Source organism: Andrographis paniculata, unplaced genomic scaffold (assembly GCF_009805555.1).
Source record: "Andrographis paniculata isolate CXL003 unplaced genomic scaffold, ASM980555v1 Contig66END, whole genome shotgun sequence".
Lineage (NCBI taxonomy): Eukaryota > Viridiplantae > Streptophyta > Magnoliopsida > Lamiales > Acanthaceae > Andrographis > Andrographis paniculata.
This window is the reverse complement of record NW_026137602.1, coordinates 4,980,685-5,008,379: the sequence shown is the minus strand read 5'-3', so window position 1 is coordinate 5,008,379 and position 27,695 is coordinate 4,980,685. Positions and strand designations below refer to the sequence as shown.

The window sequence follows — 27,695 nt, the reverse complement described above, 5'->3', positions numbered from 1 at the left end:
CAAGCCCTTTTGATTTGCTTATGTTGTTTATGTTTGAATGAAAAAAGAGAAGAGAGAATTTGCCAGCAAGGTCCAACCAAGCAAGGGAAGAAAGCAGCCTGCGAGTTTATTAGGAGATGAGATGAGATGAGCTGAGCTGGCGGCCTGGCCTGGACTGGACTCGTCTCAACCCGACTCGACCCGACCCGACCCGCCAAACCCCCCATTCCCATAATGGAGTACTGATTTATTCCTTCCCTGTCCCTGGCCAGGCTTGGCAAACCTCTCCAACCCCAACTCCAACTCCAATCCATCAATCAATCACTCAATTCATTCATTCACCTCTAATCATTTTTCCGAATTTCATTCTGCCTAGATTCTCGCAGCCGGAGGAGCATTGCCTATTGGATTGGATCTCACTCTCCGGAGAATTACAACGCTTTCCTAGTTTCTTTTCCCTACTTAATTCTCTGCGCGCACCCCACCCCGACTTGGTTATGGCTTCCGCGAAATCGTCTCGGTCAAGGTCATCGCACTCCGCTGCTTCCGCAAAGGGAAACGCCAAAGATGCAGGGGCCAAACTCGAAGAAAACCTCAACGTTTTCAAGGCCGATAAATTCGATGCCGATGCATATGTGCAGTCCAAATGTCACTCCCTCGGCGAAAAGGTTCAACTTTTATACATCCTGGTTCATCTTGTGATGATCTTTCTTCATCTCTGTACTTCGACCCAAACTTGAAATATTGGACCTTCTAATTAATCGGAAAGTTTTTTGCTTGCTGACTTATTAACGTAACCTTGGGGCTATCCACGCTTTTTTTTTTCTTCCTCATAGTTTAATGGAGGGAATTTTAATCCGCAACTTAAAAAAAAAAAAAAAAAACTCTAAATCAGTTGAATGTTTTTGCTTCTCAAACAAGTATAGATGAAATTTCAGGATAATACCTTGTTTTAACACGAGGAGGCATAGAAAACTTATCTGTTGGAAAGTTGACAAGCTGAATCTAATATGGAATGAGAGTACCATTTTCTTTTCTGTGAAGCAGTATTACGGTCTTATAATTGTTGGAAGTGTGATTGAACTGAGCGTTTTAAAGCTTAGTGCTCGGAGTCTGATAAGTGAGATTACGGTTAGGTTACAGAATCTTCTTATGTTTGAAGAGACTATTCATTAAAATAGGCGGTTATCGTGAAATCCAAAAGGTTTGATACTTCACGGTTCAGATCAATAAGACATAGACACTTTTGTTTGACAAATAATGCTAAAGGTGATGGTTTTGGAAGATGGAATGCCTATGGTGTGTTTGTTTGTATTTTTATCTTTAGTTTGCACTATGCAATCTATACCGAAAGATTTTTTCCATTCAAAATATCACATCAAAAAACCATTCTTCCATTGTTATTATCGTTTTTAAAATCTAAGACACAACTAAACATTCAAAACACATCCAAACAATATCAGGGCCTCTTGATTTATCTAATCAAATATAAGCTGCTGTAGGTAATTTGTGTTTGAGTTTTGGATGTGAATACTTATTTATTTATTTATTTTAAATGGTGTTGTGATGTTTTAAATTAAAAACAACTGTTGTATGTAATGCTTTGAATGGAATTAAATGTAATGTTTAGAATGAAAATAGGTGTTGGATTTAGTATATAGCCTATAGGGAACGCCATCTTACTGTAGATAGATTGTAGAATTCATGAACAAGGATTTATATTTAAAGGATTGTAGAATTCACAAACACACTGAAATTTCTTATGACGATCTTTTGATTTATATTTAAAGGATTTACCTCACCATCCATCTATTCTTTACCTAATTTGTGGTTACTAACAGAAAAATGGATTCTACTGGTCTGGTGCAATACTTGACCATTGCAAATGACACATTAAAATTTGTCACTTGATTCTGTACTTTCTTGACCTAGTTACTTGAGTGGAAACACCACTTACTGGCCATGACTCTCGTTAGTAAGACTAGAAGTCAATATGTGCAGAAACACCAGTTACTAGTCTTTACTCAACCTTTAATTTAACTTAATTAATTTTTTTTTTTAATTTTATCTTAAACTTAAGAATAAATACAAAGTTTTGACCTCAGCCCTGTATGGTTATCTCACTTTTCATCGTAAATGAATATAATGCTAAATATTGATATATGAATATGTTTTTCAGGAAATAAGACAATTGTGTTCATATCTTGTGGATCTGAAGAGAGCTTCTGCTGAAGAAATGCGTCGAAGTGTATATGCTAATTATACAGCCTTCATTCGGTGAGTTATTTTGTTATGATGTAATGGGCAGTGGTAAAATGTTATTTATTTGCCCTTAGTCTAATTTTATTGTAGTGCTGTTGATTTCTTTGTTGCAAGCTATAAGATATCAACAGTGTGCTTCACTGACTATTCAACCTTTCTAATACTCTTTGAAAACACCACTATAAGCATATAAGCATTCAAATAGACACATATGTACCTTTGAAGATTGATCATTGCCCATATATCTTATCTTAAAGTCATTTGTAATGTCTACTGAGTATCTAAAGAATACTACCACGGTACCATTTTGTTTGCTAGTTTTATTTTTTGCACGATATTTTAGATGGTGTAATTTTGATATTCTTTTGACCATTTTGCCCTTTTTTATTTGGAATGATTTTATAAATTGCAAAAGACTGCCTCAAAAAAAATAAATATGAAACAAAACAAATTACCCACTATAGCATCTAATTAGTTGGATTGAATATGGTTCTTTAAATTTTTCATACTGGCAGCCAAGCAGTGAATCATTATGTATGCTACTGTATGTCTGTTAATATCAGAACAGCGACGCCTCTGAAAATAAAAAGAATTAGTTCATCGTTTCTTGTGCACCATTAATTTTTTATGAGTAGGTTTCTTTTGGTTTCAAATATTTTTCAGTACATGTCTTAATGGAATAATTTCTTTAATTAATCCCATCTGCTGCATGTTTCACATAATTAAATTAGATTGTTACTTTATCTTCTGATTAAATCTGCAGGACATCTAAAGAAATTTCTGATTTAGAGGGTGAGCTTTCGTCTATGAGAAACTTGCTATCCACTCAAGCAACCCTAATTCATAATTTGTCTGAAGGGGTTAATATTGATTCTTTATCTCATGCTATTCCTGATGGTTCTCCCACAAGTTTGCCCAATGATGAAGTAAGAGAGCTTTCTGATATAGAGAAATGGTCAACAGAGTTTCCCGATTTCCTTGATGTACTGCTAGCTGAAAGAAGAACAGATGAAGCTTTGGCCAGCCTTGATGAAGGAGAGCGCATAGTGGCTGAAGCAAAAGATAAGAAAACACTGGCACCTGCCATTCTTCAGTCACTTCACACTGCTATAATTGAACACAGGCAAAAGCTATCTGATCAGCTTGCTGAAGCTGCCTGCCAGCCTTCCACACGGGGTGCAGAGCTTCGAGCAGCTATCTCAGCTCTCAAGAAGCTCGGTGATGGTCCTCGTGCTCATAGTTTACTTCTCAATGCTCATTATCAGAGGTATCAGTACAATATGCAGAGCCTTCGTCCTTCGAGCACCTCTTATGGAGGAGCATACACAGCAGCACTATCACAGCTTGTCTTCTCTGCCATTGCTCAAGCAGCAAGTGATTCCTTGTCTATTTTTGGGCAGGAGACAGCTTATACATCTGAGCTTGTGATGTGGGCAACAAAGCAGACTGAATCATTTGCACTTCTTGTTAAAAGACATGCATTATCGTCCTCTGCTGCTGCCGGGGGTCTGAGATCTGCTGCAGAATGTGTTCAAATAGCCTTAGGGCACTGTTCATTACTGGAAGCTCGTGGTCTTTCTCTTTGTCCTGTGCTTCTGAAGCACTTCAGGCCTAGTGTCGAACAAGCTTTGGATGCTAATCTGAAGCGAATTGAAGAAAGCACAGCTGCATTAGCTGCTGCTGATGATTGGGAGTTAACATATCCACCGACTTCCATTCATCTGTCTGGAAGGACCAATACTGCTATGGGTGGCATTTCACATCAGCATAAGCTTTCAAGCAGTGCTCATCGGTTTAATGCTATGGTCCAGGTAAATTCATTTTGTCTTGATTGCAGGCATGATTCATGGTCATTTCCACTTATGTTATCAGAAATCTGCTTCACGAGTGTGGATTTGATTGTCAAACTGTTAACATTGCCCTAAACAACATGTGTAGACATGAACAGTTTCCTAGGCGTTGGATCTTTTCTGTTCTAATCGATTATTGTCGATGTGGTCGCTCTATCAGTTGAAGTCATTGGTGAAATCTAATTGGGGATCTTTATGGTAGACTGAGAACACATGGCTTGTGATGTATGGTTGTATTTATTTATTTTCTGTGTAAATAATGAAAGGGAAATATAAGATGAAGGCTACTATAAAGAGATCATTTTATGAAATATGCAACAGCACAACAATATTTAGGTGTTATGGTCTTGTCTTTTGTTGAAATTATGCTCTGAATATGGAGGAATATGGCCAAACTGTTATAGTTTCCAAGGCATATAGTTGATTCTAGTTGTGGGTGAAATCCATGCAAAATCTTTGATGTTTGTCTTGTTTTAGGACTTCATTTTCGTAAACCCATCTTTTACCCTTCTGGTTTTAAAACTGTATTTTGAACTACTTGCTTGGATTTTCTGTGGTTCATTTTATGTATGTGTCAACAACATTTATCAACTTCTTGGTAACGAGTATCAATTTTAGCACATGGTCTTAATCTTGAAGCTGGTTTTAACACCTTTTGGTTTCCCACACAGGATTATTTTGAAGATGTAGCACCCCTTTTAAGTCTACAGTTGGGAAGTAAAACACTGGATGGCTTGTTCCATGTTTTCAATTCATATGTAAGTATGCTCATAAAAGCATTACCTGGATCCATGGAAGAAGAGGCAAATTTTGAAGGTTCAGGAAATAAAATTGTTCGGATGGCTGAAACCGAAGCACAGCAAATGGCATTGCTTGCTAATGCATCTTTGCTTGCTGATGAGCTGTTGCCACGTGCAGCCATGAAGTTATCCCCATTAAATCCGGTGAATTACAGGGATGATACTCGTAGAAGGCCCATGGATCGCCAAACTCGTAATCCTGAGCAAAGAGAATGGAAGAGGCGGCTTGTTGGTTCTGTCGATAGGCTGAAAGATAGTTTTTGCCGGCAACATGCTCTTGATCTTATTTTTACTGAAGAAGGTGATAGTTATCTAACTGCCAATATGTATATAAACGTGGATGGCAATGTAGATGAAATAGAGTGGTTCCCATCTCCAATATTCCAGGTATCCCTATCTAATTGCAAGTTGCTTTGTGCAAGTTAGGCAAGCCATCTAGATTCTTTATGGATTCAATATATGCTACTTCTATGTGGGTTCTTATATATTAATTTACTCTTTGTGTTTGCAGGAGCTTTATGCAAAGCTGAATAGGATTGCTGGCTTAGCAGCTGATATGTTTGTCGGAAGGGAAAGGTTTGCTACTTTATTGTTAATGAGGCTCACAGAGACTGTAATTCTGTGGCTTTCAGAAGACCATACTTTTTGGGATGATATTGAGGAGGGACCTAGAGTTTTAGGTCCTCTGGGTCTACAGCAGGTTTGTAAAATTGAAATCCCCATTGCAATAACTTGTTTGATTTTCATCCTATTCTCATATATTTACATAAGTACATGATCAACTCTTGCAGTTCTATCTGGACATGAAATTTGTCATGTGCTTTGCTTCACAAGGCCGTTACCTGTCTAGGAATTTGCATCGTGTGATAAATGATATCATATCTAAAGCAATGGCAGCTTTTGCAGCCACAGGCATGGATCCATATAGGTATAACATTATATTGGCATATATAACCTGCACGCACCTGTTTACTTTTCTGTTATTGCCTACCTTTTTTTTTTGGTTTTTGTGTGTTTCTTCTTCCACTTGTAAATTGGTTAAGACTTGCGTGAGATATTGGTTTGAACGGTAAGCAGTTTTCTTAAACAGACTAATTTCAGTAACTTAAAACATAATTGAGGGTGTCAAAATACCATATTAAACATCTCGGGGAGAAACAATACCAATGTATGCATGTAGGGACTATTTGTACCAGTCGCCTGGTGTTGGCTTACCAATGTGCAGATTGACCCCATTACTGATCATTTAGTCTTGGACATAATACTGCTGATAAAATCTCTGAGTTCGGGCTTTTAGACTCGTGGTGGAGTTTAGTGTGAACTGTAGTAGGATGGGGGACTGGCATTGATAGAGATGTTGGTATATGAGACCCAGGCAAAAGATACTGTAAATAGAAATTTAATTTTATTTTAATGGAGAAAAAAGGATCCAGCTGAGGGAAACTGGTAGCTGGCTGTTCTTGTATGCGTTTGTTGTTGTTGACTAGGTTGTTTGGATGGGTGCAGTGCACTTCCCGAAGACGATTGGTTTAATGAAATCTGCCAAGATGCCATAGAGAGGCTGAGTGGAAGAGGGAAGAGTGCTAATGGGGAGAGGGATCCCAACAGCCCAACTGCATCAGTTTCAGCACAGTCGATATCTTCCATTAGATCTCACGGCAGCTCCTGAGAGTGTGATTTTGTGAAAGGATGGATTTCCCTGCTCTGCTTGCTACACCTATACATGATGTATCAAAGAAAGCTGCCGTGTTTTTCATTCTTATTCAACCAACAGTTTTATTGTTTTCGGTTTCTTTTGGTTTAATACTAGTTTTGCGGTATATTTTGTTTTGTTTGTTTAGAGTGTAGGAGGGGGTCTCTCGCTGGAAAAAGGCAGGCAATAATAGGGTCCGGTAGATTGCTTGGATTTGTTTTTGTTTGTTTGTTTGTTTGGTATGGTGGGAGGAAAGATTTGGTCCAAGGTGTGGTGTGGTGTGGTGTGGTGTACATGATGGATGTATGATGTTCACAGGAGCAGCAGTAGAGGACGCGACGCGGTGAAGTGGAATTAAAAACTTTGATCCATTATTGTTTTTTCGGCGGTGTAAAGCTCAGCTCAGCCCAGCCCAGCTCAAGAAATGATTTCGATTTTAGCGGGAAACTAGAGCGCCCCAGCCTCCCTCCTCATAGTATAAAATAGTAGTGTATCATATACCCGTCTGTCATACATTGGTATTGAATATATTATCGATATTGTAAATAAGATTTTTAAATATTTAACATTTGAATTTTTATTGTATCATATTAAATACCGGTAAAAAGGAAAAAAATAAAATAAAATAAAATTATAAAAAAATTGGATTTCGGATTGACCCGAACCGGCGGATTAAGAGGGGGCGGGGCGAGTTACGAGTGAGGCAGAGGGCAGAGGGGGGTTCAGCGAGCCGGTGTGTATTGGATTGGAATTTGGGGTTTCGATTGTACTATATGTAATGATGTACAGGGGGATGGATGGATGGATGTGTATGTATTGTCTTGCTGGACGCGCGCGCGCACACCCACACACAGATAACCAGCATAATCCCTTTCCTTCCCTCCCTGCAACTTTTAGCCGCTGCTGCTCCTCTCTTCTCCTTCCCCTTCCCCTTCAACAACACACGCCAGGGTCAGAGTCGGAGTCGGAGTCGGGGTGCCCGAAGCGTACTCGCCGGCCGTATACCATTACCAGACCGCCACCCATATTCATTCTATCCTTTCAACTCTCCCTCTCCCCGGCTCCTCCCACGTACCACTCTCTTCTCCTACAGTACTCGCTACTCTGCTCGGCTCTGCTCTTTCGCAACTCATACATACGTAGATATACTCTCCTCCGCTCTTCATCGCTCTCTCTCTCTCTCTCTCTCTCTCTCTCTCTCTCTCTCTGCGTTACCGACTTCCGCACATGGGAGTTCTTCTGCTGGGCTTTTGCTCTCAGGTCTTCTTTGCCTATCATTGTGCTCGATAAAATGTCTCCCGCCGCCAACTTCTTTCTTCTGCTACATGCTTTTCTCTCTTTATCTATATTAGCTTAGCACTTTCCAGTTTTTTCCTACTATTACAAACAATACGCACAAGAACCTTCTTTGTTTTGAATTTCACACTTCACTGCTTTGTAAAATAACTATAACTGAACTGGTAATTTCTCCGCTACTTGCCATACTCAAGTTCTTTGCTTTTTTGTGATATTCTGAGACCCGTTTGAATCTCTGAGGTAAAGGGAAGGACGTGGTCGGAAAAAATGATTAATTACTGTTTTAGTGGCTAAATCAAATCCAGTTCAAAAACATATTTTAACTCCAATTACTGCATGCCACAGATAACTATAGTTGGAGATTAGCTCAAATATGAAGGTTAGAAGGTTTCACAGGATGGAACTTGGAGTAAGATGTGGAAGGTCCAATCTTTTCAACCTCAACATGGCTTTCATCGGGTACAATTTTTAGCGTATGCATTTCTGCCTGCATACATTTCTGTAATTTCAATACTTGTAGTCGATGCTATCTTACATTCTCCTTACTTTATGAATACTTCATTTTCTTCAAGAGGAGGATTGATGTTTCATGCCCAACACTGAAACTATATACAAAGCTAGAAACACTTACACCTATGACTTGAAGTATGCCAAAGTGAATGAGAGGCTTGCTTGAGTTTTCTTGCCTTCTTTATATTTGTCCATAAGAAGCAAAAAAAATCATTTTCTAGTTAGGAAGAAGTGCTACTAAATTATGTCTCTACATACATTCTTTTTTCCTGGGGCATTGATAGTCTCTTTCCATCCTCTTGTTATTGAAGGATTGCATGATTGAACTTTGCTTTACTGTTTACCAAAAGAAGGCATGTGGGCATCATATGTTTTGGTCTCGAGACCTGGCATGGACTTTTCTGTGCTTGCAAACATTCCTTGTTGCCAAAATAGAAAATGTACAGCAAAACTTAAAGCTCATTGTAGAAGACCGGCTGCTCATTTTTATCACTCATGGATGAGACAAGGAAAGCAACTAGTGTGCTTTCCAACTTCATCGAGAGGTAGTACTTGTATAATTGTTAGTATTATCAGTTGTATTGATTACAAAAATATGTTGCTGAACACTCAAATGCTTCCAGTGATTTCGCAGATAAAGGGAGAATTCTCAAATATCACAGAAGTGGTTCTTTGGTGGTGCGACTCTACTCAAGGGAATATGAAAAGGCCGGTATCAAAAGAACTTATCGTTTAAATAGAGCTTTTTCAACAAATGACATGGTTGTGGAGGAGCCTTGGCTATGCCAATCACCCCTGGTCTCTCCTCAAATTGTAGAGGTAGGTACTTCAAGTAATAATGATTGTGTTACGGATGCTCTGAACAACTTTGATGGTGAGGTTAACAATACGGCATTCTTGAGTCAGCTAAGAACACCAGAGGATATCTATAATTATTCTGATGTTGATGTGAATGGGATGACGAATCATTCTCAACATGTTGACACTCTAAGGGTAGATTATCTGGTTGAGGAACCATGGCTCACTGAATCATCCATCTGTACTGATAATTCAACTATAGAAATGGTTTTAGATGCTTCCAGTGAGGATTTAGTCCAAAACAAGGTCGCTTCATCTGTGCATGATGAGGAACTTCAGTCCTCACCTGAGAGTTTTCTGCATGAAGAAGGCAGCAATGAGACAGCAGTGGACAACTCTATTTCCACTCTTATATTGATCAATTCATCCCTCTGTACCGTGCAAAGAATTGCTGTGCTAGAAAATGACAAACTGGTTGAATTACTTTTGGAACCTGTCAAAAACAATGTGCAATGTGATAGTGTATATCTAGGAGTTGTAACAAAGCTAGTTCCACACATGGGTGGAGCGTTTTTGAACATTGGGAGCTCAAGGCCATCTTTCATGGATATAAAATCCAACAGAGAACCATTTATATTGCCTCCATTTCACGGCCATATGAAGGAAATAGAAGTACATGAAGCTATGAGCAGTTTTACTGAGGTTAGGGGGTACTGTAACGAGGATGAAGAAATTGATGATTTGGATAATGACCAAAGTGAAGATGAATTCAATGATGAGGAGTTCAAAGGCCAGGAAAACAACTTTCACTATGATGTTTTAGATGTTATCAAGGAGAATGTAAATGGTAGTCTTGTTGGATATGAATGCAAGACTAATCAAGAGAGGTCATTAGAACCTCTAGATGAAGATGCAGAGCAGCTGGAGTCTAAAACGATACACCAGGCTGCTAGTCAGGGCGTAGAAGTAAGTAAGTGGGCACAGGTTCGAAAGGGCTCCAAGATCATTGTACAAGTTGTTAAAGAAGGATTGGGTACGAAAGGACCCACACTGACAGCCTATCCAAAGTTGAAAAGTAGATTCTGGGTATTCCCTCACCTACCATGATCCATAGTTTAATAGTTTCTGGGAAGACCATTTTAGTAGGCTAATTCTAAGTTTCTAACCACTGCAGATTTTGATAACTCGCTGTAACATGATAGGAATTTCCAAAAAAATTTCTGGGGTTGAACGTACTCGATTACGGGTCATAGCTAAAACTTTGCAACCTCCTGGGTTTGGCCTTACAGTGAGAACTGTTGCTGCTGGCCATTCATTAGAGGAATTGCAAAAGGATTTGGAACGACTGCTATCGACGTGGAAAAATATTGTGGAGAATGCTAAATCTGCGGCTCTAGCTGCAGATGAAGGAGTTGATGGGGCTGTTCCCATTCTGTTGCATAAAGCAATGAGTCAAACGCTCTCTGTTGCCCAAGATTATTTTAATGAAAAGGTGATTCATCAGCTTTTTAATTATTCAGTAAATTTCTATCCTTTTTCTCTCCTTCGGAGAAATTTTGAAATATCCCCTCCGCCAATAATTTATTATTGGTTGTCGTGTCAAGTTGTAATTGCATGGGCATGATCCTTATAATTACAGGTGAAGAGCATGGTAGTTGATTCTCCACGAACATATCATGAGGTATGGGAGCTTAAACAAATCTGTAAATATTATTCTATGCATCCCCTTTTGTCTCACTTATACTTGTATCAATAAGGATGCCTTGACCATATCTCCGGATGACACACATGATGGTGATATTGTTCATCCTAGTTCTCATATATGTGTAGGCCTCCAATTGTTGTTACATTGAGTGATAATCTGTAATTGGCAGCTTATTTGTTTGTTGTCAAGAAAATGATATATTATTATGCCTAATGCAGCTGGGAAAGATTAATTTTATTCACAGAAAAGTGTAAGGATAACGTGAAGTTTAATGAATCTATCATGCTCGCTAAATATAGATTCCTCTTTTTCCTTCTTCCTTCTTCCTTTTTTTTTTTTTTTTTTTTCTGTTCTACCTGATTTGGTTAGCTTATGTGATGATGAATTTCAGGTTACCAATTATCTCCAGGATATAGCTCCCAATCTCTGTGACAGAATTGAATTATACAGCAAAAAGACTCCTCTTTTTGATGAATACAACATTGAAGGAGAAATTAATAACATCCTTAGTAAAAGGTCTGTAATACTGGTATTATTTTTGAACCTGCTTGCGTGTTCCTTGTTTTGAACTAGCTATGTATCCATGATACTGAAATCAGCTATTTTTCTTCTCTGTATGCCCATGTGATTTACTGAAAATATATTAAAAGTCCTAGTTGTCTTTCCGTCTCTCTATCTCTCTCCCAAATATGAAAAGTATTTTGGCTACAGCCAGTGTTTTGAACCTCATAGCATTATAGACCAGAACTTTATGAAGTACTACTTTAGACATTTTATACATTATTTCTTGCTTGAAAGTTCTCATCATAGATGCATGGACTTGTCTTTTTTTGCTTCACTTCCAACGTGTTATCCATCCTTTCTTGTTTACAGATATATCTAATCAATTGAATCCCATCTGACTTCCCTGAACTTTCTTAGTCAAGATATTTTATTCAAATTACTCTGAAGTCGTGATAGTTCCTACATTAACAGGGTTCCACTGGATAATGGTGGTTATTTAGTGATTGAACAAACTGAGGCATTAGTCTCCATTGATGTAAATGGTGGCCACTGTATGCTAGGGCAAGGAACTTCACAGGAAAAGGCCATTCTTGAAGTCAACCTTGCAGCTGCCAAACAAGTACTTCCATCCTGATTTCAGTATATTTGTGTTTTACCCTTTTTCTGATAGGGAACCCGAAGCATGTTTCTGCTCGTATCCTTCAATCATGGCATGCTTCGCATACTTTCGAATGGTTATCATAGTGTACATTTTGTCTCCATTTTTATGTGCATGTCAAGCTTTGTTTCTTTTCCCCAGAAAATTAGAGGATATTATGCCCGTTTCATTCATGTAATTAAACACCCATGTGGATATAGTGTTTAGAAGCTATATACTGTGATGGGCATAATTTTGTTGCATATTTATAATACTTTTTGATAATTGGGTAAGGACGATCTATTATGATATCTAGTAGTGTTGTTATGTTCTGTTGCAATGTGATTTATGGTGTACTAGGCTGTGAAATTCATACTGCATTTTTTCTATCAATGCATTTGTTACTTCTGCTATCTTCATGGATGTTGTTTAATAAGTAAGATGTAGAAGTAGGAATCCTTCGCAAGCAGTTATCCTATATTAATGAAAATGACAATTATTTTTTGTAGATTCCCTAGTTTTGGGTTTTCCCACAATTTCTCTCTTTCTACTTTTTTGGACACTCTTGTATATATGCTTGAATAAAACAACTGGTTCCAAATTGACATGGTCATGTACTATTATTGTTTCAGATAGCTAGAGAGATAAGGCTGAGAGATATTGGCGGAATAATTGTGGTAGATTTCATTGATATGATGGACGAATGTAAGTTTGCTGATTACTGTTGGCCATGCCCTTTTCCTGCCCTTTTTTGTATCCTTAACATCATGCTTGACCTGAAAACTGAAATTGGTGGTTATTATTGTGGAGCATTCCATTTGAACCAAGGAGAAAACATTTTGGAATTCTGAAGTATGAATCGCACCTAACAGAACTCACATGTTGCAGCTAATAAGAGACATGTATATGAAGAAATTAAAAGGGCCGTAGAGAGGGACAGATCAACTGTGAAGGTCTCTGAATTGTCTAGGCACGGGCTTATGGAGATAACCAGAAAGCGGGTATGTAAGCATTGCAAAAATTGGACTTCCTTATTTTAATATCAAGTCCATTGATGTTAGACTTGTTAGAATGGAGAATGGCATAAACGTAATAGATAGATATTGAAGGGTTCTGTGATTTTCCATACTTGTAGAGTTACTACAAGTTACTTTCTTGTATAGAAGAGTGTTGGTATGCATGTGCTTTCCTGCAAGAATGCATTTTCACTCTAACTCTTCTTTGGGTGCCATGGTTAAATCCTGTGATCATCCCCTCCTCATTTTCAATGTGTAATTAGTTTGCACCTTTTAAATTACCTACTTTAGTAAGCAGTTTTAAGCCGATCAGAATGTTGTCACTTGTTAAGAACATGAAATTTTTTGGTTGCTTGTTGATTGCTTAGTCGCAGGTAACATATTATGATGACGATGATGATGATGATGTTGACACTTAACAGGTTCGACCCAGTGTTACATTCATGATCAGTGAACCCTGCACCTGTTGTCATGGAACTGGGAGAGTGGAAGCCTTGGAGACTTCATTTTCCAAAATTGAACATGAAATATGCAGGCTTCTGGTAATCATGTTACGCACTCACTCACTCCCTCAATAAAATCCCATATTTATTGAATAAATTATCTGTAGAAGTTTGGGACATTGGGTGTGTTCCTGGTCCTCCTAGGGTGATTATTTGTTGCATTATATATTTAATTGGGGAAGCTGTGGGCTAAAATGATTCATCTGATTTGATTTGATTTGATCCGACGTGATCAGGCAACAATGGATCAGAAAGCAGATGTGGAGAAGCCAAAATCTTGGCCCCGATTTATTCTAAGGGTAGATAGGCACATGTGCAACTATTTGACCTCAGGGAAGAGGACAAGACTGGCAGTGTTAAGCAGCTGTCTCAAAGTGTGGATTCTCCTCAAGGTATGAATATAGTTAGTTATTGGTGGGTCTTAGTCTTGAGTAGAAAAGGAGTGAAACGAATGGAGTTGATGCAGTAATATAGATAAATAAATAATGTTTGATCTGATCTGATCTGATCTTTGTCATTGTTGTTGTTGTTGTTGTTGTTTGACCTGATGTTATCAGGTGGCAAGGGGTCTCACCAGAGGGGCATTTGAGCTGAAGCCTTTGGCAGATGGGAATCAGCAGCAGCAGCAGCAGCCAAGGCAGGGTGCAATCTCTGTGCTGCGACCACCATCACCACCACAACCCTCAACGACGACAGATGGTGGCGTAAGCAGGCGGAAGGTGACTCTATTCCCCATCAGCAAGTGGAAAACAGGCAAGTGAAACACGCCCCGCCCCCCAGGAGAGGAGGTTTCCCAGTGAGGAGTAGTTCGGTGCTTGCTTTCTTTGTAGTAGCATATATATGATCTGATCTGTGATTCACTTCGTTGCATTGCATTGCATTACTTGCCGCTGGTAGTTGACAGTGATTCATTAAATTCTCATGTACCCCCAAGATTGTTGATTTAAATCATACTATTGTATCATCATCATCATAATAATAATAATAATAATAATAAATGGGTGGGGGCGTTTGAAATGCTTTAGAATGGAATAGAGAATGTGAATATAGAAGTAGCAGGAGCAGGAACAGGAACAGGAAGAAGAACAGGAGCAGCAGAAATGATATATTAAGGAGGAGCAGAGCCAGAACCAGAACCGATAGGTGTTATCTGGCGGCTAACACCAACACATACAAGAACCCAACAAATGGAGGAAGAAGAAGAAGAAGAAGAAAGGCACAGGCGCAGGCCGTAATAGAAAGAGGTATGAGTGACTCTGTCTGGCTCTGTCTCTGTTTCTGTCATATTCGTATTCGTTCATGCCATTAATGGCTCGACTGGTGCTGCTGCAGTAGAAACACTAGAGACTAGACTAGACATTGCATGACTGGAGTAGGGTACACATGTCACAGTTACCACTCACTAGATAGCATTCATTCATTCATTATATTCATATAATAATAATGATATAATGGGAAATCTTGCTGAGGATCTTTCTTTTGTTTCCTTGTTTCTTTCTTTGTATCTTTCTGTGCAACCCCACCCCGATATTACACCTGTTCCCCAATCTCTGAGTCTCTCTCTCTCTCTCTCTGCTGAGAATCCATTCCCAAAATTGAAAATAGGGAGGGAGGAGGAGAATCACGAATCCATATTTTGGTCGCAGCAAATAATAATCATTTCATTGAGCTTGGGGTCTGTTAGTTATTACTATATACTAATAAAGAAGCTACTTTCTTTGTCTCTAACTAATACTAGTAGGCAAGGGTGAGAGACACACACAGAGAGACGGACAGGTCAGGAGGAGGATGGTGAGAGAGTGATGAGATCCCAACAGATCAAAATGATGATACGCTTGATGATGATCATGACCATGCTTATGCTTTTGAGAGGGGAGAGGGGAGTGGCATTGTTGTAGCAACATGGAAGTAAGGAAGGAAGGAAGGTTTATAGTAACACGCTTAGCAGGTAGCACGCACAGACACAGACACTCACAAAGATCCTACTACGTTTACTAGTTCTAGTTCTAGTTCTACTAACAAACATTCATATTTCATTCCTTCATAGCCATACCTTGTGTGCTCCTTGCTCGCTCACGGCAGGCAAGCTACCATTGTCTAACTTGACGCTGTCTAAATGATGATGATGATATGATCGTTGTCATTTTTCCTCATAGCCTGCCTTTCAACGCTTCCTCCCTCCCTCCTTCCCTCAAGCTGGAGCTGCCTGCCAGGGTAACATACGCAATGCTATAATAATAATAATAAATAAAACTGATTAGATGAGTACTTAACTTGATGCTACACAAACAAATATGTACGTACTAACGACTCGACTCTACACTGTTATGGAAGGAAGGAAGGAAGAAAGGAAAAACAACCTACTCCTGCTACTAATAATAATAAAAACCACCAACATTTTGTAGAAAAGATGTTCTTGAGTCAAAACAAGAAAATAAATGTCAGGGGGAGCGTGTGGTCGGTCAATGCCCAAAAAAAGGAAAATCTGGGCGACCCAATTGGGCAGTATGATTCATAGGAATATACTATACTATTAGGAAATAAAAAGACGTGACAGACATGTGGTTACACAATCTGTCAGGTCAGCTCATTCACCCCCGCTACACAAACTAAAGATAAAGACGCCCTCCTCCTCCTTCTGGCTCCTATAACACCGTTGAGTTGAGTTGAGTTAGTCCGCAATTGCAATCATCATCGCAAGTGGGCATGGATGGTCTTACGAATTAAAAATAATACTTGTACACTAAAGTAATGGCGAGTGTATTTTATGTCGTCTATCTACTATCTAGAAAAGAAAAAGAATAAATATTTAGAGTGGGTTGCTCGCTCTTGTGTGCTTCTCTTTCTTTCCTTCTTTCTGACTCCACCACCACTACCATCACCACCACCACCACCACCACCCACGTAAAATACACGCTTCCTCTCTCTTATTCAAATATCCTAAATTGATTTGTGGATCATTTCATTTCAGTGGTGTGCATGTATCATTCATGTATGTTATTGTCTGTGCGCAATATAGTACTAACTAGTATATAATATAAAAAAGCAAAGTCCACCAGCCAGCCGTCCTTCAAAAGTAAACGCATTTTTATTTTGTTTTTGATAGATAATTGGTTGAGGAGAGAGAGAGATTGAGAGAGAGAGAGAGAGATCAACCTTAGTTTGTTTTTCACAGGTATTGCTCCATGTCAACATCACCCACTCTCCCTCTCACATCACAGCAAGGATGGAACTGGAAGGAGGATTAAATTGGATTGGAGGGAGCATAGATAGCTGATAGCTGATCGTAGAGAATCTTGACCACCACCCTCAACTCAACTCTCAACTCTCACCTCTCTTTCTCCTCCTCCTCTTCTTCTTCTTCTTCTTCTTCTTCTTCACCTCTCCTCCTCCTCCTCTTTATGTTTTCTTCCTTTGTCCTCTGTCGTCTCCGATGATGATCATCATACATGATTAATACTGCACCTGTACCTCTGGAATCTGTCGTATGTTCAATCATCAATCAGCCATGCTCTGGGATCCCTCCTCTTCATCCAATCATACCACTCCAACTCATCCTCTTCATCGTCATCGCCATAGCCACACCTTCGCCGCCGCCATCCACCCCGCAGCAACAACAGTCATACTCATCCTATTAATATTCCTCTCCCCTTCCCGCTTCGTCCTCACCTCCAATGCCGCCTGCGACCCCCTGGATCTCGATTCTCTCTCCGCCTTCAACCTCTCCATCTCTGCCACCCCTCCCCTGGACTGGTCCCCTTCCCGGGACTGCTGCGCCTGGGAAGGCATCGCCTGCGATGCCCTCTCCGGCAGGGTCACCAATCTCTGGCTGCCCTCCAGGGGCCTCGCCGGATCCCTACCCCCTTCCCTCCTCAACCTCACCGCCCTCTCCCAGTTCAGCCTCTCCCACAACTGGCTCTCCGGCCCTCTCCCCCCGGGATTCCTCGCCGCCCTCCCCCACCTCCGGGTGGTCGACCTCAGCCGCAATCGCCTCTCCGGAGGCCTATCCCCCTCCAACGCCCTGCCCGCCGCGATTCGGGTCTTCAACGTCTCCAACAACCGCTTTCAGGGGGCCATCGATTCTTCCTTCTTCCAGCCCAACTCGGAATTGGAAACCTTCGATGTCGGCAACAACAGCTTCTCCGGCCAAATCCCTCCATCCATATGCAGGCTGTCGCCCGGACTCCAGAGGCTCGATTTCTCCAACAATCAACTCTCCGGCCCCATTCCTCCTCAAGGCTTCGCCGAGTGCCGCCGTCTGCTCAGCCTCAGGGCCGGTTTCAGCAATCTCTCGGGGGAGATCCCACGGGAAATCTACGGGTTGCAGACCCTGGAGGAACTCTACTTGCCGGGCAATCAGCTCACAGGGGCGATCGACGAAGAGGGGATCGTCAACCTCGTCAACCTGCGAAGCTTGTCGCTGTACGGCAACGAGCTGGCGGGGGCCATTCCTCCCGGCATCGGGAAGCTGTCCAAATTGGAGCAGCTGCAGCTCCACATAAACAAGCTCACCGGCACCATCCCGCCCTCTCTGGCCAACTGCACCAGGCTCACCACCCTCAACCTGAGGGTCAACTCCCTCCAAGGTCAGCTCTCGGACTTTGATTTCTCCAGCTTGGTCCAACTTAGGACGCTCGATCTGGGCAACAATCTGTTCTGGGGTGGCCTGCCCCTAACCCTGTTCTCCTGCAAAACCCTCACCGCGCTCCGCCTCGCCACCAACAACCTGAGCGGAGAGATTCCGCCGGCCATAGCCAACTTAACATCCCTCTCCTTCCTCTCCATTTCTAACAACAGCCTGACCAACATGGCTGGCGCATTGAGAATCCTGGGGGGGTGCAAGAACCTCAGCACCTTGATCCTTTCCAAGAATTTCTACGACGAGGCGCTGCCTGGGGACGAAGAACTCGGGGATTGGGTCGGCAGCGGCAACGGCAACGGCAACGACACGTTTCAAAATATCCAAGTGCTGGCTCTCGGTGGGTGCGGATTCACGGGACAAATTCCAGCGTGGCTGTCGAAGCTGGGGAGGCTGGAGATTGTGGACCTCTCGTACAACAACCTCACAGGCTCCGTCCCGGGCTGGTTCGGGAAACTTCCCAATCTCTTCTACCTGGACGTGTCCCACAACCTGCTCACAGGATACTTCCCCATGGACCTCATCCAGCTGCCCAGGCTGGCCACCCACCCAAACTCTGACCTCGTCGACAGCACCTCCAGCAATCTGGAGCTGCCTGTTTTCGTCAAGCCCAACAATGCCTCCAACCTGCAATACAACCAGCTCTCAGGCCTGCCGCCGGCTCTCTACTTGGCCAACAACAGCATCCGCGGCACCATTCCCGTTGAGATCGGTCGGTTGAAGTTCATTATCGCCCTCGACCTCAGCAACAACAATTTCTCCGGCACAATCCCGGACACCCTCTCCAACCTCACCAACCTGGAGAAGCTCGACCTCTCCGGAAACAGCCTCTCCGGCGCCATTCCCGCCTCCCTCCGAAACCTCCATTTTCTGTCGTCTTTCAGCGTGGCATACAACGACCTTGAAGGCCCAATACCCACAGGAGGTCAGTTCGACACGTTCACCAATTCAAGCTTCGATGGAAATCCCAAGCTGTGCGGCCGAATCCTGCAGCGTCCTTGCAGTAGCCAATCCGCAGCCGGGCATTCGGAAAACCGAGCAGGGAATTATCGGAAGAAGACCATTGTGCTGACCCTGGTGATCTGTTCGGGCATATTCACCTTGGCCCTGCTCCTCTACTGCGTGTTTTCTAAGAGGAGAATCCTGCCGAGAGGCGATATTGAAGGAAAGGATATGGACACAATGTCGTTCAACTCTTCTGGGGTGTATCCTGAGGACGACGCCAAGGATGCGAGTATGGTGGTGCTGTTTCCTAGCAACAGTAAGAGTAAAATAGAGGATCTCACCATGGTTGATATACTGAGGGCCACAGACAACTTCAACCAGTCTAATATAATTGGGTGTGGGGGCTTTGGTCTGGTGTACCGGGCAACCCTGGTGGACGGCACCAAGCTTGCAATCAAGAAACTCTCCGGAGACATGGGGTTGATGGAGAGGGAGTTCAAGGCCGAAGTGGAAGCCCTGTCGACAGCCCAGCACAAGAACCTGGTTACGCTCAGAGGCTACTGCGTGCACGACGGCTGCAGGTTGCTGATATACTCTTACATGGAAAACGGGAGCTTAGACTACTGGTTGCATGAGAAACTGGACGGGGCTTCCCAACTCACTTGGCCGATTCGTCTGAAGATTGCTCGAGGGGTGAGCTGCGGGGTGGCCTACATGCACCAAATCTGTGAACCCCATATCGTGCACCGTGACCTCAAGTCCAGCAACATCCTTCTTGACCGTAACTTCGAGTCGCATGTGGCAGACTTTGGCCTAGCGAGATTAATTCTTCCCTATCACACCCATGTCACCACCGAATTGGTGGGCACCCTGGGCTACATTCCACCTGAGTACAGTCAATCATGGATAGCCACCTTACGCGGCGACATCTACAGTTTTGGTGTTGTTATGCTGGAACTGTTGACCGGCAAGAGGCCTGTCGAGTTGTTCAAGCCCAAAGTGTCGAGAGAGTTGGTGGTGTGGGTGCAGCAGATGAGGAACGAGGGGAAACAGGAGGAGATCTTTGATCCTCTCCTCAGAGGGAAGGGGTTCGAGGAAGAGATGATTCAAGTGCTCGACGTGGCCTCCCTGTGTGTGAGCCAGAATCCCTTGAAGAGGCCGACTATACAAGAGGTGGTTGATTGGCTCAAGGACGTCGGGGGAGGATCCAACAGGCAGTCGACAGAATGAAGGAGGGAGGGAGGGGCTTGTGATTGATTGGTTGATTGATTGATTGATTGATTGATTGCACATAACACATGAATAAACACAACTCTGAAATTGGTGCTGATAGATAGATAGATAGATAGTAACTGAGTGAATGTAAATCCCACAACCACCATACTTAGCTAGCTTCTTTGTCGACATTTTTTGTGAACTGAGTGAGTCGTTTCAGCTGTACAAAGATGAGTTTTTGCATCGAAAATAAGTTCTGGAGTGGAATTATAGAAAACTTGTACAGAACAGATGTTTATTGTGGAACGAACTAACTGGTACCACCAACCAATTTCTGGTGTGAACCTGCTGCAGCAGCAATATGAAGTCACAAGAGAAGAGAGGACTTTTGTTGAAGAAATTATAACAGCACCAATTGTACACATTATTAACAGGTGTTTTCGTATTCTGCAATGCAATGCAATGCAATGCACAGCACAGCATGCACTATTTTCATTAAGCATCTGCATCTGCATCTGCATCACATTAATTAGATTAAGGATTTGCAGCGTGAAAGTGTGCCATAGAATACTACTATCATCTATATATAACCTTCGTCGACGTGCTGCAGAATATGATAAATGAAACTACAGTAGAATTATCACCTCATTTATAAGGCCCCATCCCATCCTTGCATCCACCAATTAGTGGGAATCCTCCAAATGCTTTCTCCTGCTGCTGCTGTTGCACTCTATATTGCAAGAGACCCCAGAAGGTATATCGTCCACTCAGCATTCCACATGAAGATTATTTGCCTAAATCAGATCCACAGAAAGTGGCTGAGAAGAAAGTGATTGTCTGTTGACATTATTATTATTGTGGTTTGGTTGGTATATATACTATGGCCTGCCAAGGAAAAGATCGCCACTATCCTTTTGTTTATGTTATCATAATACTAGAGCAGAATTGATGCCAACACTGATTTATTAATTATATCATGATCGATGCTCCAACGTAACACTCTTCACCATCCACTCAACTCAGGTAACCTTCTCATTGTCAACCCCTCCTCATCCTGAGCTGAGCTGGAAGCAGAAGGTGTAGTAGTAACTAACACTATATAACTACAGCTTAAACTCTCTCTCTCTCTCTCTCTCTCATCAACACTCCACTCCTTGCTTTAGGAACTACATGCAAACTCCACTAATCTTGCTAGACTTGCCAATTGATGGAGTAAACCATAAGCATGCTGCACTTTTGTTCAACCCTCTCAAACAATAAGGCTTGATTGATGATAAAATGTTTGGTTTTCCCATGAAACACTGCAATCAAATGATTGGCTATCTATCAACAAAGATCTTTGTGTGTCTGCCTTCTTGGTTATCAACAGAATATTATTATAGCCAGAAAAATTGCTTGAATCAGAAATAAGACAAGGCATATACAACTTTGCTAGCAAGTTGCAACCCAATTAATTTAAGTTTCCACGGATGGGCATGACCATGGGTCTCTCTACTCCAATCAATCAAATAATCAACCATTTGGTTTCTGTTCTCATAGCCAGCCAGCCAGCCTACCTGCCTGCCTTTAAGTTGTGCAGTGTGTGATCTCTACTTTATACATATATGAATTATGATAGTGATGATATGAGAGAGAGATGATATGTGCAGTGAGTTCACACAGTTGTTGCTTCTGCCAAAGTTTTGGGACGAGCTCTTCCACCCAGCAGCAGCATTTCGCAATCCTGCGCCAACATACACATACATAAATATGTTTACACTCATTAATTCCTTGTATACTTCATACTATTTTATCTTCTCGTCCGTTATAGTAGTAATGCTATGCGATTCAAACTTGTCAATGAGATCACCTGTGCAATGGCCTGAGCACAAAGCTTTCCCGACAGTACAGCACCTTCCATTGATGCCAAGTATTTCTGCTTTGTATAGTCACCAGCCAGGTAGAATCCTTCTATGGGAGATCTTTGTAAGGGCCGACAAGGCTCTGTTCCGGGTATCGTCTTATATACAGACCTGCAAGATTGCACGAAATAAAACATAACTCCACGCACCAAGGTCGGCTATATATATACATATATATATATATATTTATGAACAATTTAACTGAGAACCCCATGTCTCACCTTGGAGTCTTGACAACATGGTACTTCAAAATCTTTGCTTTGCTCCCATCAGCCGCAATCTCATCTGGGAACAGCTTTTCAAGTTCCCTCATCGTCGCACCAATGATTTCTTCATCACTGCGCGCTATCCATTCTTCTGCAGGTGCAAAAACTAACTCCAGCATCGACTCCTTTGGGCTGTAGTATTCCTGAACAGAAAATCATTCATGTATGCGACAGTAATTGGAAGGCAGTATACCATAAAGAATAAAATGTAAAACAAATTTTAATAAATACAACATGCAATACCTTACAAGTTACAGACATGTCAGCATACACACTTAGAAGCGAACTCCTGCATTATAATTGAATAAGAAGAAAACTAAGAACATTGAACCTTTCAGAGCCTATCCGAAAGAGAATCCAGTACTTCTTGGTCGTGAATATCCGACAATTTCACATAGTTATGGAAGCCATTTAAAGCCCATAGCTAGTTTGAGCCACGAATCATTATTTTGTGTGTAAATCACAGCATTCAGATTTGTTTCCATCATCTTTTCACCGAAATAAGAACATTGTATTGACAGGTGTGCATAACCAACCTGCTGAAAAGTAGATGATCATATGTGTTTTGTAGTTTCCTGTCAAACCTGCAAAGGGATCAGCAATTGATGTAAGTACTGCTCAGTTTCATTCAAAACTGATACATAATTAAATTATTCTTGTGTATGCAATATGTTGGTAAAAACGAGCTTCAAAAGTGAACTCACCAGATATGAACATTTATAACTGGAACTCCAACTAATTTCTCCAATTTTCTGAAATATGGAATTGTTTTCCAGTCCTCAGGCAAAAGAAGCTTCAGTATATCAACTGATGGGGATAATGGTGATACATAAGCAGCCTGGAAACGACTCAAACTAATAGACAGAATATACATGATGCAGTCGATGAATGAAGGCTCTACCTGGAGTTGCAAATACATATGCATCTCCTTGAATAGTGTTTCCATCATTCAGAATAAAACTTCTGACACTCCCATCTTCATTTAGGTCAATCTTCTGTATTCTTGAATTTAGACGAACTTCTCCGCCCCTTGATTGAATATGATCGACGATTGGCATGCAAAGTCTTTCAGGCGGATTTCCATCTAAAAAGGCCATCTTTGAACCATGTTTTTCCTGTTGATGATTTTATAAGTGTATGTTTCTTGCATTTCTGCATACCATATAAATTAACCAAAGCATCATTATAATAAAGTGGCTTTGATATACAAACAGACTCCATAGAGAGAGACCTGCAAAAATCTGTTCAATGCAATCAAGATGCATTGCATTGAGAGCTCATCAGGATTTATGAAGTTCAGTGCTTTCGACATGGCAATGAACACTTCCTCAGTGACCCTGTCTGGTACCCCCTGAAACATCATAGAAATATTTAGCAACTATAACACCATTGCAGACTAATTCAAAACAATTTGCAAAATCCAAAATGATGGAATGTCTCATTTTTCAGCATTCACTTTGGAAAGTTGAAATTTGGAATGACTTCCAGTCAACAGAACATAAGGACTCACTTGTTTTCTCATCCAGTCTTTAACTGTTATTCCATCTTGAGCCTCAACATAAGGCTGGCCACCAACTATGGCTGGCAAGAGACCGATGGCAAACTTGACTTTCTCTGGCCAGGTAAGCATTTCATTGTTCTTCAAGATGGCCAGTACTCCTGGCACAGCATGCATGAAGCAAGAGAGTTGGATGATTTTGAAGGCTTACTAGAACACATATTGACCCTTATTCAATCAAGTTGAATTTTACCCAGTGATTTTTCATTGTATGTACTAGAAAATAATTGCAACAGAATCAAGTTTTTGGAATGCATAAGATGACTGAATAGTTGCTCTGTTTAAGTTAGCTTCTTGTTTGACAGGCATATTGAACCAGAAGAGAAACACACAACACACAAGTTTCACAGCATATATCACGTTCCACAGCTGCCATTTCTCAGCTCAGGAATGGAAACCTCATATGAATATGACAATGATTTGCAGCCTAATGATAACAGGTGGAAACAAACATGAAAACACAATCATGAATTTCATGTGGCAAAGATATGTGCTATAGTAAGACAACACAAAAGACAATATTTAACAAAGTCAGGTATGGGTATTCAAACTCAGGATGTTGTTTCATTCTGATTTTGCCATTTATATCATTCTACATTTAGCTAAACTCAAATATGCAAAGCCCACAAGTTTTGTAATCCCCAACAATGTGAAAAATTTCAGACTACCGAAAACCACTTTCCTGTCTCAACAATTGGCCTAAGTTAAAAGTTTTATTAAACAAATATTTATTTAAGACAAAAGGCATGTGTATTAGTAACAGTCCTCAAAGTTTACACAGAAATCAGCTCACCATTTAATGGTGCTGGCAGAGATTCAGGAAAATCGAATCTGCTGAATTCTCCCGGCTTGTTTGGCATAGCGAAAATCATGGAATGCTCTTTCCATTGCAAACGATCATTAATTCCCAGCTCCCCAAACAGGTTCTGGATATTTGGGTAAGCACCAACTAATGGAAAATAAATAGGTAAGTTTTACAGTTCATCATAAAAAATATCTGCAGAAGTTAAGGATTTGTCTACTAAAGGGAGAATATTAAATGAGTTTACAAAGACACTGTAGGATGTATAGGGCATCATAGTCACCATCACTGAAGATTAAAATCCAAAATTAAGCGCAAGTAAACTTACAAAATATGTGTAATCCAGTCTCATACCAGTCTCCATCTTCATCTTTCCATGCAGCCACCTGGGCTAAATAAACATGTTTCATCAACAAATGATTGTTGAATCTTTGGAAAAGATTTAAGCATTCTAACCTTTCCTCCAAGGACGTCTCTAGCTTCCAGTAAAATGGGTTTATGACCTGCATCAGCCAAATACTTCGCAGTAGATAACCCTGCCAAACCTACACGGTTGCAAATGTAAAAAATTAATATTACACAAAAAAAATAAAGTATATGGAATTGGAAAACATATGTGTGCATGTTAAATAATCTAATTCATTATACACACGACAGGCTGCCCAAACCAACTAGGAAACTATTGGTAAAGCATAACAAAATCCAACTCCAATGCAAAGATTATTTAAAACCAGTATAACCTTTCCCCTCGTTTTATATCAATCAAACAGAAACCTACAACAAAATCGGTTGTGAAAAAGAAAAAACACAGTTAAAATTCTTCAGATGAGGCATTAAAATATTAGAACCTCGTCTGGCTGTAGATTAAGAGATGGATATGGGACAATGATAATATTGAGAGCAAGTCCTACATAATCCTAAACGGGGAATCTTTCTTTGTTTAAGATGTTAGGCAACAAGCTGGGCACTGACAAGGGCACATCAGTCAATTTCAACTATTGATCTGTGATATCCAAACATAATGCTTTAAGTTCTGCACAAAGAATATTTTCAAATATATGAAGTCACATAAGCATTTAAGAAAAGAAAACATTAATGATAAAAAGATAAGCGCGACTTACATTTCCATTTAGTAGAATAGAGGAATTCGTAAGAATGGCAATATGAAAACAAAGTACATGGCAAAGGTAAAGTGAAAATGTTCTACCTGCACCAGCAATCACCACTTCCAATGGCTTTTTGGGACGGGAAGCAGTCCGAAATGATGATGATAACTGAGCAGCTTCCAAATAGTTGATAGTGTTCTCAAGCTCGGGTCTTGGATAGTCAATGCAAACAACCTACACCACAAGCACTGCATTATAGAAGCTCATCATCATTCGTTTAAATTCCAAACACACAATCACCATTCACTGTAGGGATAGTTAGAGAGCATACTTTCAAAGAGGATGCTGCCCTATTGTGCCTTGTTGCAAAAGCATCTCCAGAAGGAATCCTTAACGTAGTACCCACAGCAGAACTGCCTGGAAACAATAAGCCTTTTGTTTTTCGAAGGGTGCAGCCATTCCTCTTACACGAGTTCAAGCTCGAAACAGTGGGTATCTGATACTGCTTGCTTAAATCAAAGGCAGATGCTTGTAGGAATTGGGTCATATTCCAAATTTATGCTTTACTCCCGAATAGAAGTGGTCACAGTACAGAAACTGCAGTAATTTCAGCTGTCCGTAAGCCTCTATATCAAGGTCAAAGATTGAAATCAACATTGAATACATTGATACAAGGAAAACATCCAAAGCCCCTCATGGCAAAAATCATTTCAGAATTATAGAAAACAGAACCCCTTCACTCAGCAGCATATAATCAATATCTAGAATCTGATCAATAGCCAGCTGAAACTAGGGGTGTTGCCCCAATCTATCATTCATCGCATCAAAAAATCGAACCAAGAAATAGTTTTTTTTTCCCTCTTTTTTGTCCCTATTACAGAATCTGCAACAGAGAACAAGAATTGTATGCATGCTCCAAGAGAGAACAGCAGGTGGGTTATGAAAGCACATGTATAAATCGAGATAAGAGAAGTGAAAGGGGGCAAGATTCTACCTTGGGAGCAAATGCAGTGGTGGTGAATAGGAAGGACTAAGGAGCAAGAGCTAAGCATAGAGAGAGAGAGAGAGAGAGAGCGAGACAAGAACCACCCAGCGAGGGAGAGAGAGAGTAAATAAATAAATAGGCAAGGTTGGCCAGGCCGGCCTCGGGAGTGAAGTTCAACTTCAATTTGTGGTAGGAATACCGAATAGGTGTGGTGTTAGTTTGGGAGAGAAGAATTCTTGGCCTCTTATGCCTCTGCCAATCCACCAGGAATATGCTTGCTAATTAGTTATTATTAAATATCCTTCATTATTGGATATCAGTGTAATTTATTAATATTAATTTATGTGTCTCGTCATCAGCATCTAACATTTTCTATCTTATATACACTTACTTGACCGTCTCCAAGTAGCCATTCTATTTCTGCAGCTGCGCAGTTGATTTTCTATTTAATTTTTATACTAAAAATATATTTTTATATATTTCTCTTTTATATTATTTTATATTTATAAACTACCCCTCAATTTTAATTTATTTTTACTTTAGATTCATATACATATAATTTATATTTTATTTAAAAATTACATATATGAAATTTAACATTTATAATTAATAACTATTACAAATAAAATTATAAATTATTTTTTAAAAAAATAAAATTATATATTACTTTTCAGAAAATAAAATTATACATTATTTTTCAAAAAAAGTAAAATTACATATAATTT

The 27,695-nt window shown here is 40.6% G+C and overlaps 4 protein-coding genes across 10 annotated transcripts; 3 read left to right on the top strand and 1 right to left on the bottom strand.

Moving 5' to 3' along the window:
* Positions 1-76: 76 nt before the first annotated feature.
* On the top strand, positions 77-7,150 carry LOC127262878 (exocyst complex component EXO84B). The gene is made up of 7 exons (XM_051291727.1): positions 77-647; positions 2,159-2,256; positions 3,005-4,052; positions 4,763-5,278; positions 5,403-5,591; positions 5,683-5,819; positions 6,398-7,150. Exons 1-7 carry the CDS (start codon positions 477-479, stop codon positions 6,558-6,560), a joined length of 2,322 nt encoding a protein of 773 aa, XP_051147684.1. The 5' UTR covers positions 77-476; the 3' UTR covers positions 6,561-7,150.
* Positions 7,151-7,297: 147 nt separating this feature from the next.
* LOC127262876 (ribonuclease E/G-like protein, chloroplastic) lies at positions 7,298-15,037 on the top strand. 6 transcript variants are annotated; one of them, XM_051291723.1, is made up of 13 exons: positions 7,298-7,844; positions 8,226-8,339; positions 8,702-8,935; positions 9,025-10,274; positions 10,363-10,680; positions 10,828-10,869; positions 11,285-11,409; positions 11,854-12,016; positions 12,667-12,739; positions 12,923-13,035; positions 13,473-13,592; positions 13,790-13,945; positions 14,111-14,517. In XM_051291723.1, the coding sequence occupies exons 3-13, from the start codon at positions 8,746-8,748 to the stop codon at positions 14,312-14,314; spliced, it is 2,754 nt and encodes a 917-aa protein (XP_051147680.1). In that variant the 5' UTR covers positions 7,298-7,844; positions 8,226-8,339; positions 8,702-8,745; the 3' UTR covers positions 14,315-14,517. The 6 variants fall into 6 exon arrangements, with proteins under 6 accessions (XP_051147680.1, XP_051147677.1, XP_051147679.1 ...); XM_051291720.1 differs by having other exon boundaries at positions 7,298-8,044; XM_051291722.1 differs by having other exon boundaries at positions 7,298-8,120.
* Positions 15,038-16,678: 1,641 nt separating this feature from the next.
* On the top strand, positions 16,679-20,696 carry LOC127262875 (tyrosine-sulfated glycopeptide receptor 1-like). Its single transcript, XM_051291719.1, has one exon. It carries the CDS (start codon positions 17,041-17,043, stop codon positions 20,365-20,367), a length of 3,327 nt encoding a protein of 1,108 aa, XP_051147676.1. The 5' UTR covers positions 16,679-17,040; the 3' UTR covers positions 20,368-20,696.
* A 1,063-nt stretch (positions 20,697-21,759) lies between these two features.
* On the bottom strand, positions 21,760-27,175 carry LOC127262879 (15-cis-phytoene desaturase, chloroplastic/chromoplastic). Of its 2 annotated transcripts, none has more exons than XM_051291729.1 (15): positions 26,980-27,175; positions 26,317-26,611; positions 26,087-26,219; positions 25,336-25,424; positions 25,208-25,265; positions 24,871-25,026; positions 24,030-24,178; positions 23,751-23,870; positions 23,421-23,634; positions 23,224-23,326; positions 23,056-23,103; positions 22,763-22,808; positions 22,475-22,662; positions 22,202-22,364; positions 21,760-22,075 (listed from the first exon to the last, which is right to left on the bottom strand). In XM_051291729.1, the coding sequence occupies exons 2-15, from the start codon at positions 26,530-26,532 to the stop codon at positions 22,007-22,009; spliced, it is 1,752 nt and encodes a 583-aa protein (XP_051147686.1). In that variant the 5' UTR covers positions 26,533-26,611; positions 26,980-27,175; the 3' UTR covers positions 21,760-22,006. The 2 variants fall into 2 exon arrangements, with proteins under 2 accessions (XP_051147686.1, XP_051147685.1); XM_051291728.1 differs by having other exon boundaries at positions 26,317-26,582.
* Between the last annotated feature and the right edge of the window lie 520 nt (positions 27,176-27,695).

Bases quoted from the DNA above. Each gene is read 5' to 3' on its own strand.
- LOC127262878 (XM_051291727.1), top strand. From the start codon at position 477: ATGGCTTCCGCGAAATCGTCTCGGTCAAGGTCATCGCACTCCGCTGCT. The intron at 648-2,158 runs GTTCAACTTTTA...TATGTTTTTCAG, and splicing joins GTCACTCCCTCGGCGAAAAG to GAAATAAGACAATTGTGTTC. The intron at 5,279-5,402 runs GTATCCCTATCT...TTGTGTTTGCAG, and splicing joins TCCCATCTCCAATATTCCAG to GAGCTTTATGCAAAGCTGAA.
- LOC127262876 (XM_051291721.1), top strand. From the start codon at position 8,746: ATGTGGGCATCATATGTTTTGGTCTCGAGACCTGGCATGGACTTTTCT. The intron at 8,936-9,024 runs GTAGTACTTGTA...GTGATTTCGCAG, and splicing joins CTTTCCAACTTCATCGAGAG to ATAAAGGGAGAATTCTCAAA. The intron at 13,946-14,110 runs GTATGAATATAG...TGATGTTATCAG, and splicing joins AAGTGTGGATTCTCCTCAAG to GTGGCAAGGGGTCTCACCAG.
- LOC127262875 (XM_051291719.1), top strand. From the start codon at position 17,041: ATGTTCAATCATCAATCAGCCATGCTCTGGGATCCCTCCTCTTCATCC.
- LOC127262879 (XM_051291729.1), bottom strand. From the start codon at position 26,532: ATGACCCAATTCCTACAAGCATCTGCCTTTGATTTAAGCAAGCAGTAT. The intron at 25,266-25,335 runs GTTAGAATGCTT...TATTTAGCCCAG, and splicing joins GAGACGTCCTTGGAGGAAAG to GTGGCTGCATGGAAAGATGA. The intron at 22,076-22,201 runs GTGATCTCATTG...ATGTTGGCGCAG, and splicing joins GTGCTCAGGCCATTGCACAG to GATTGCGAAATGCTGCTGCT.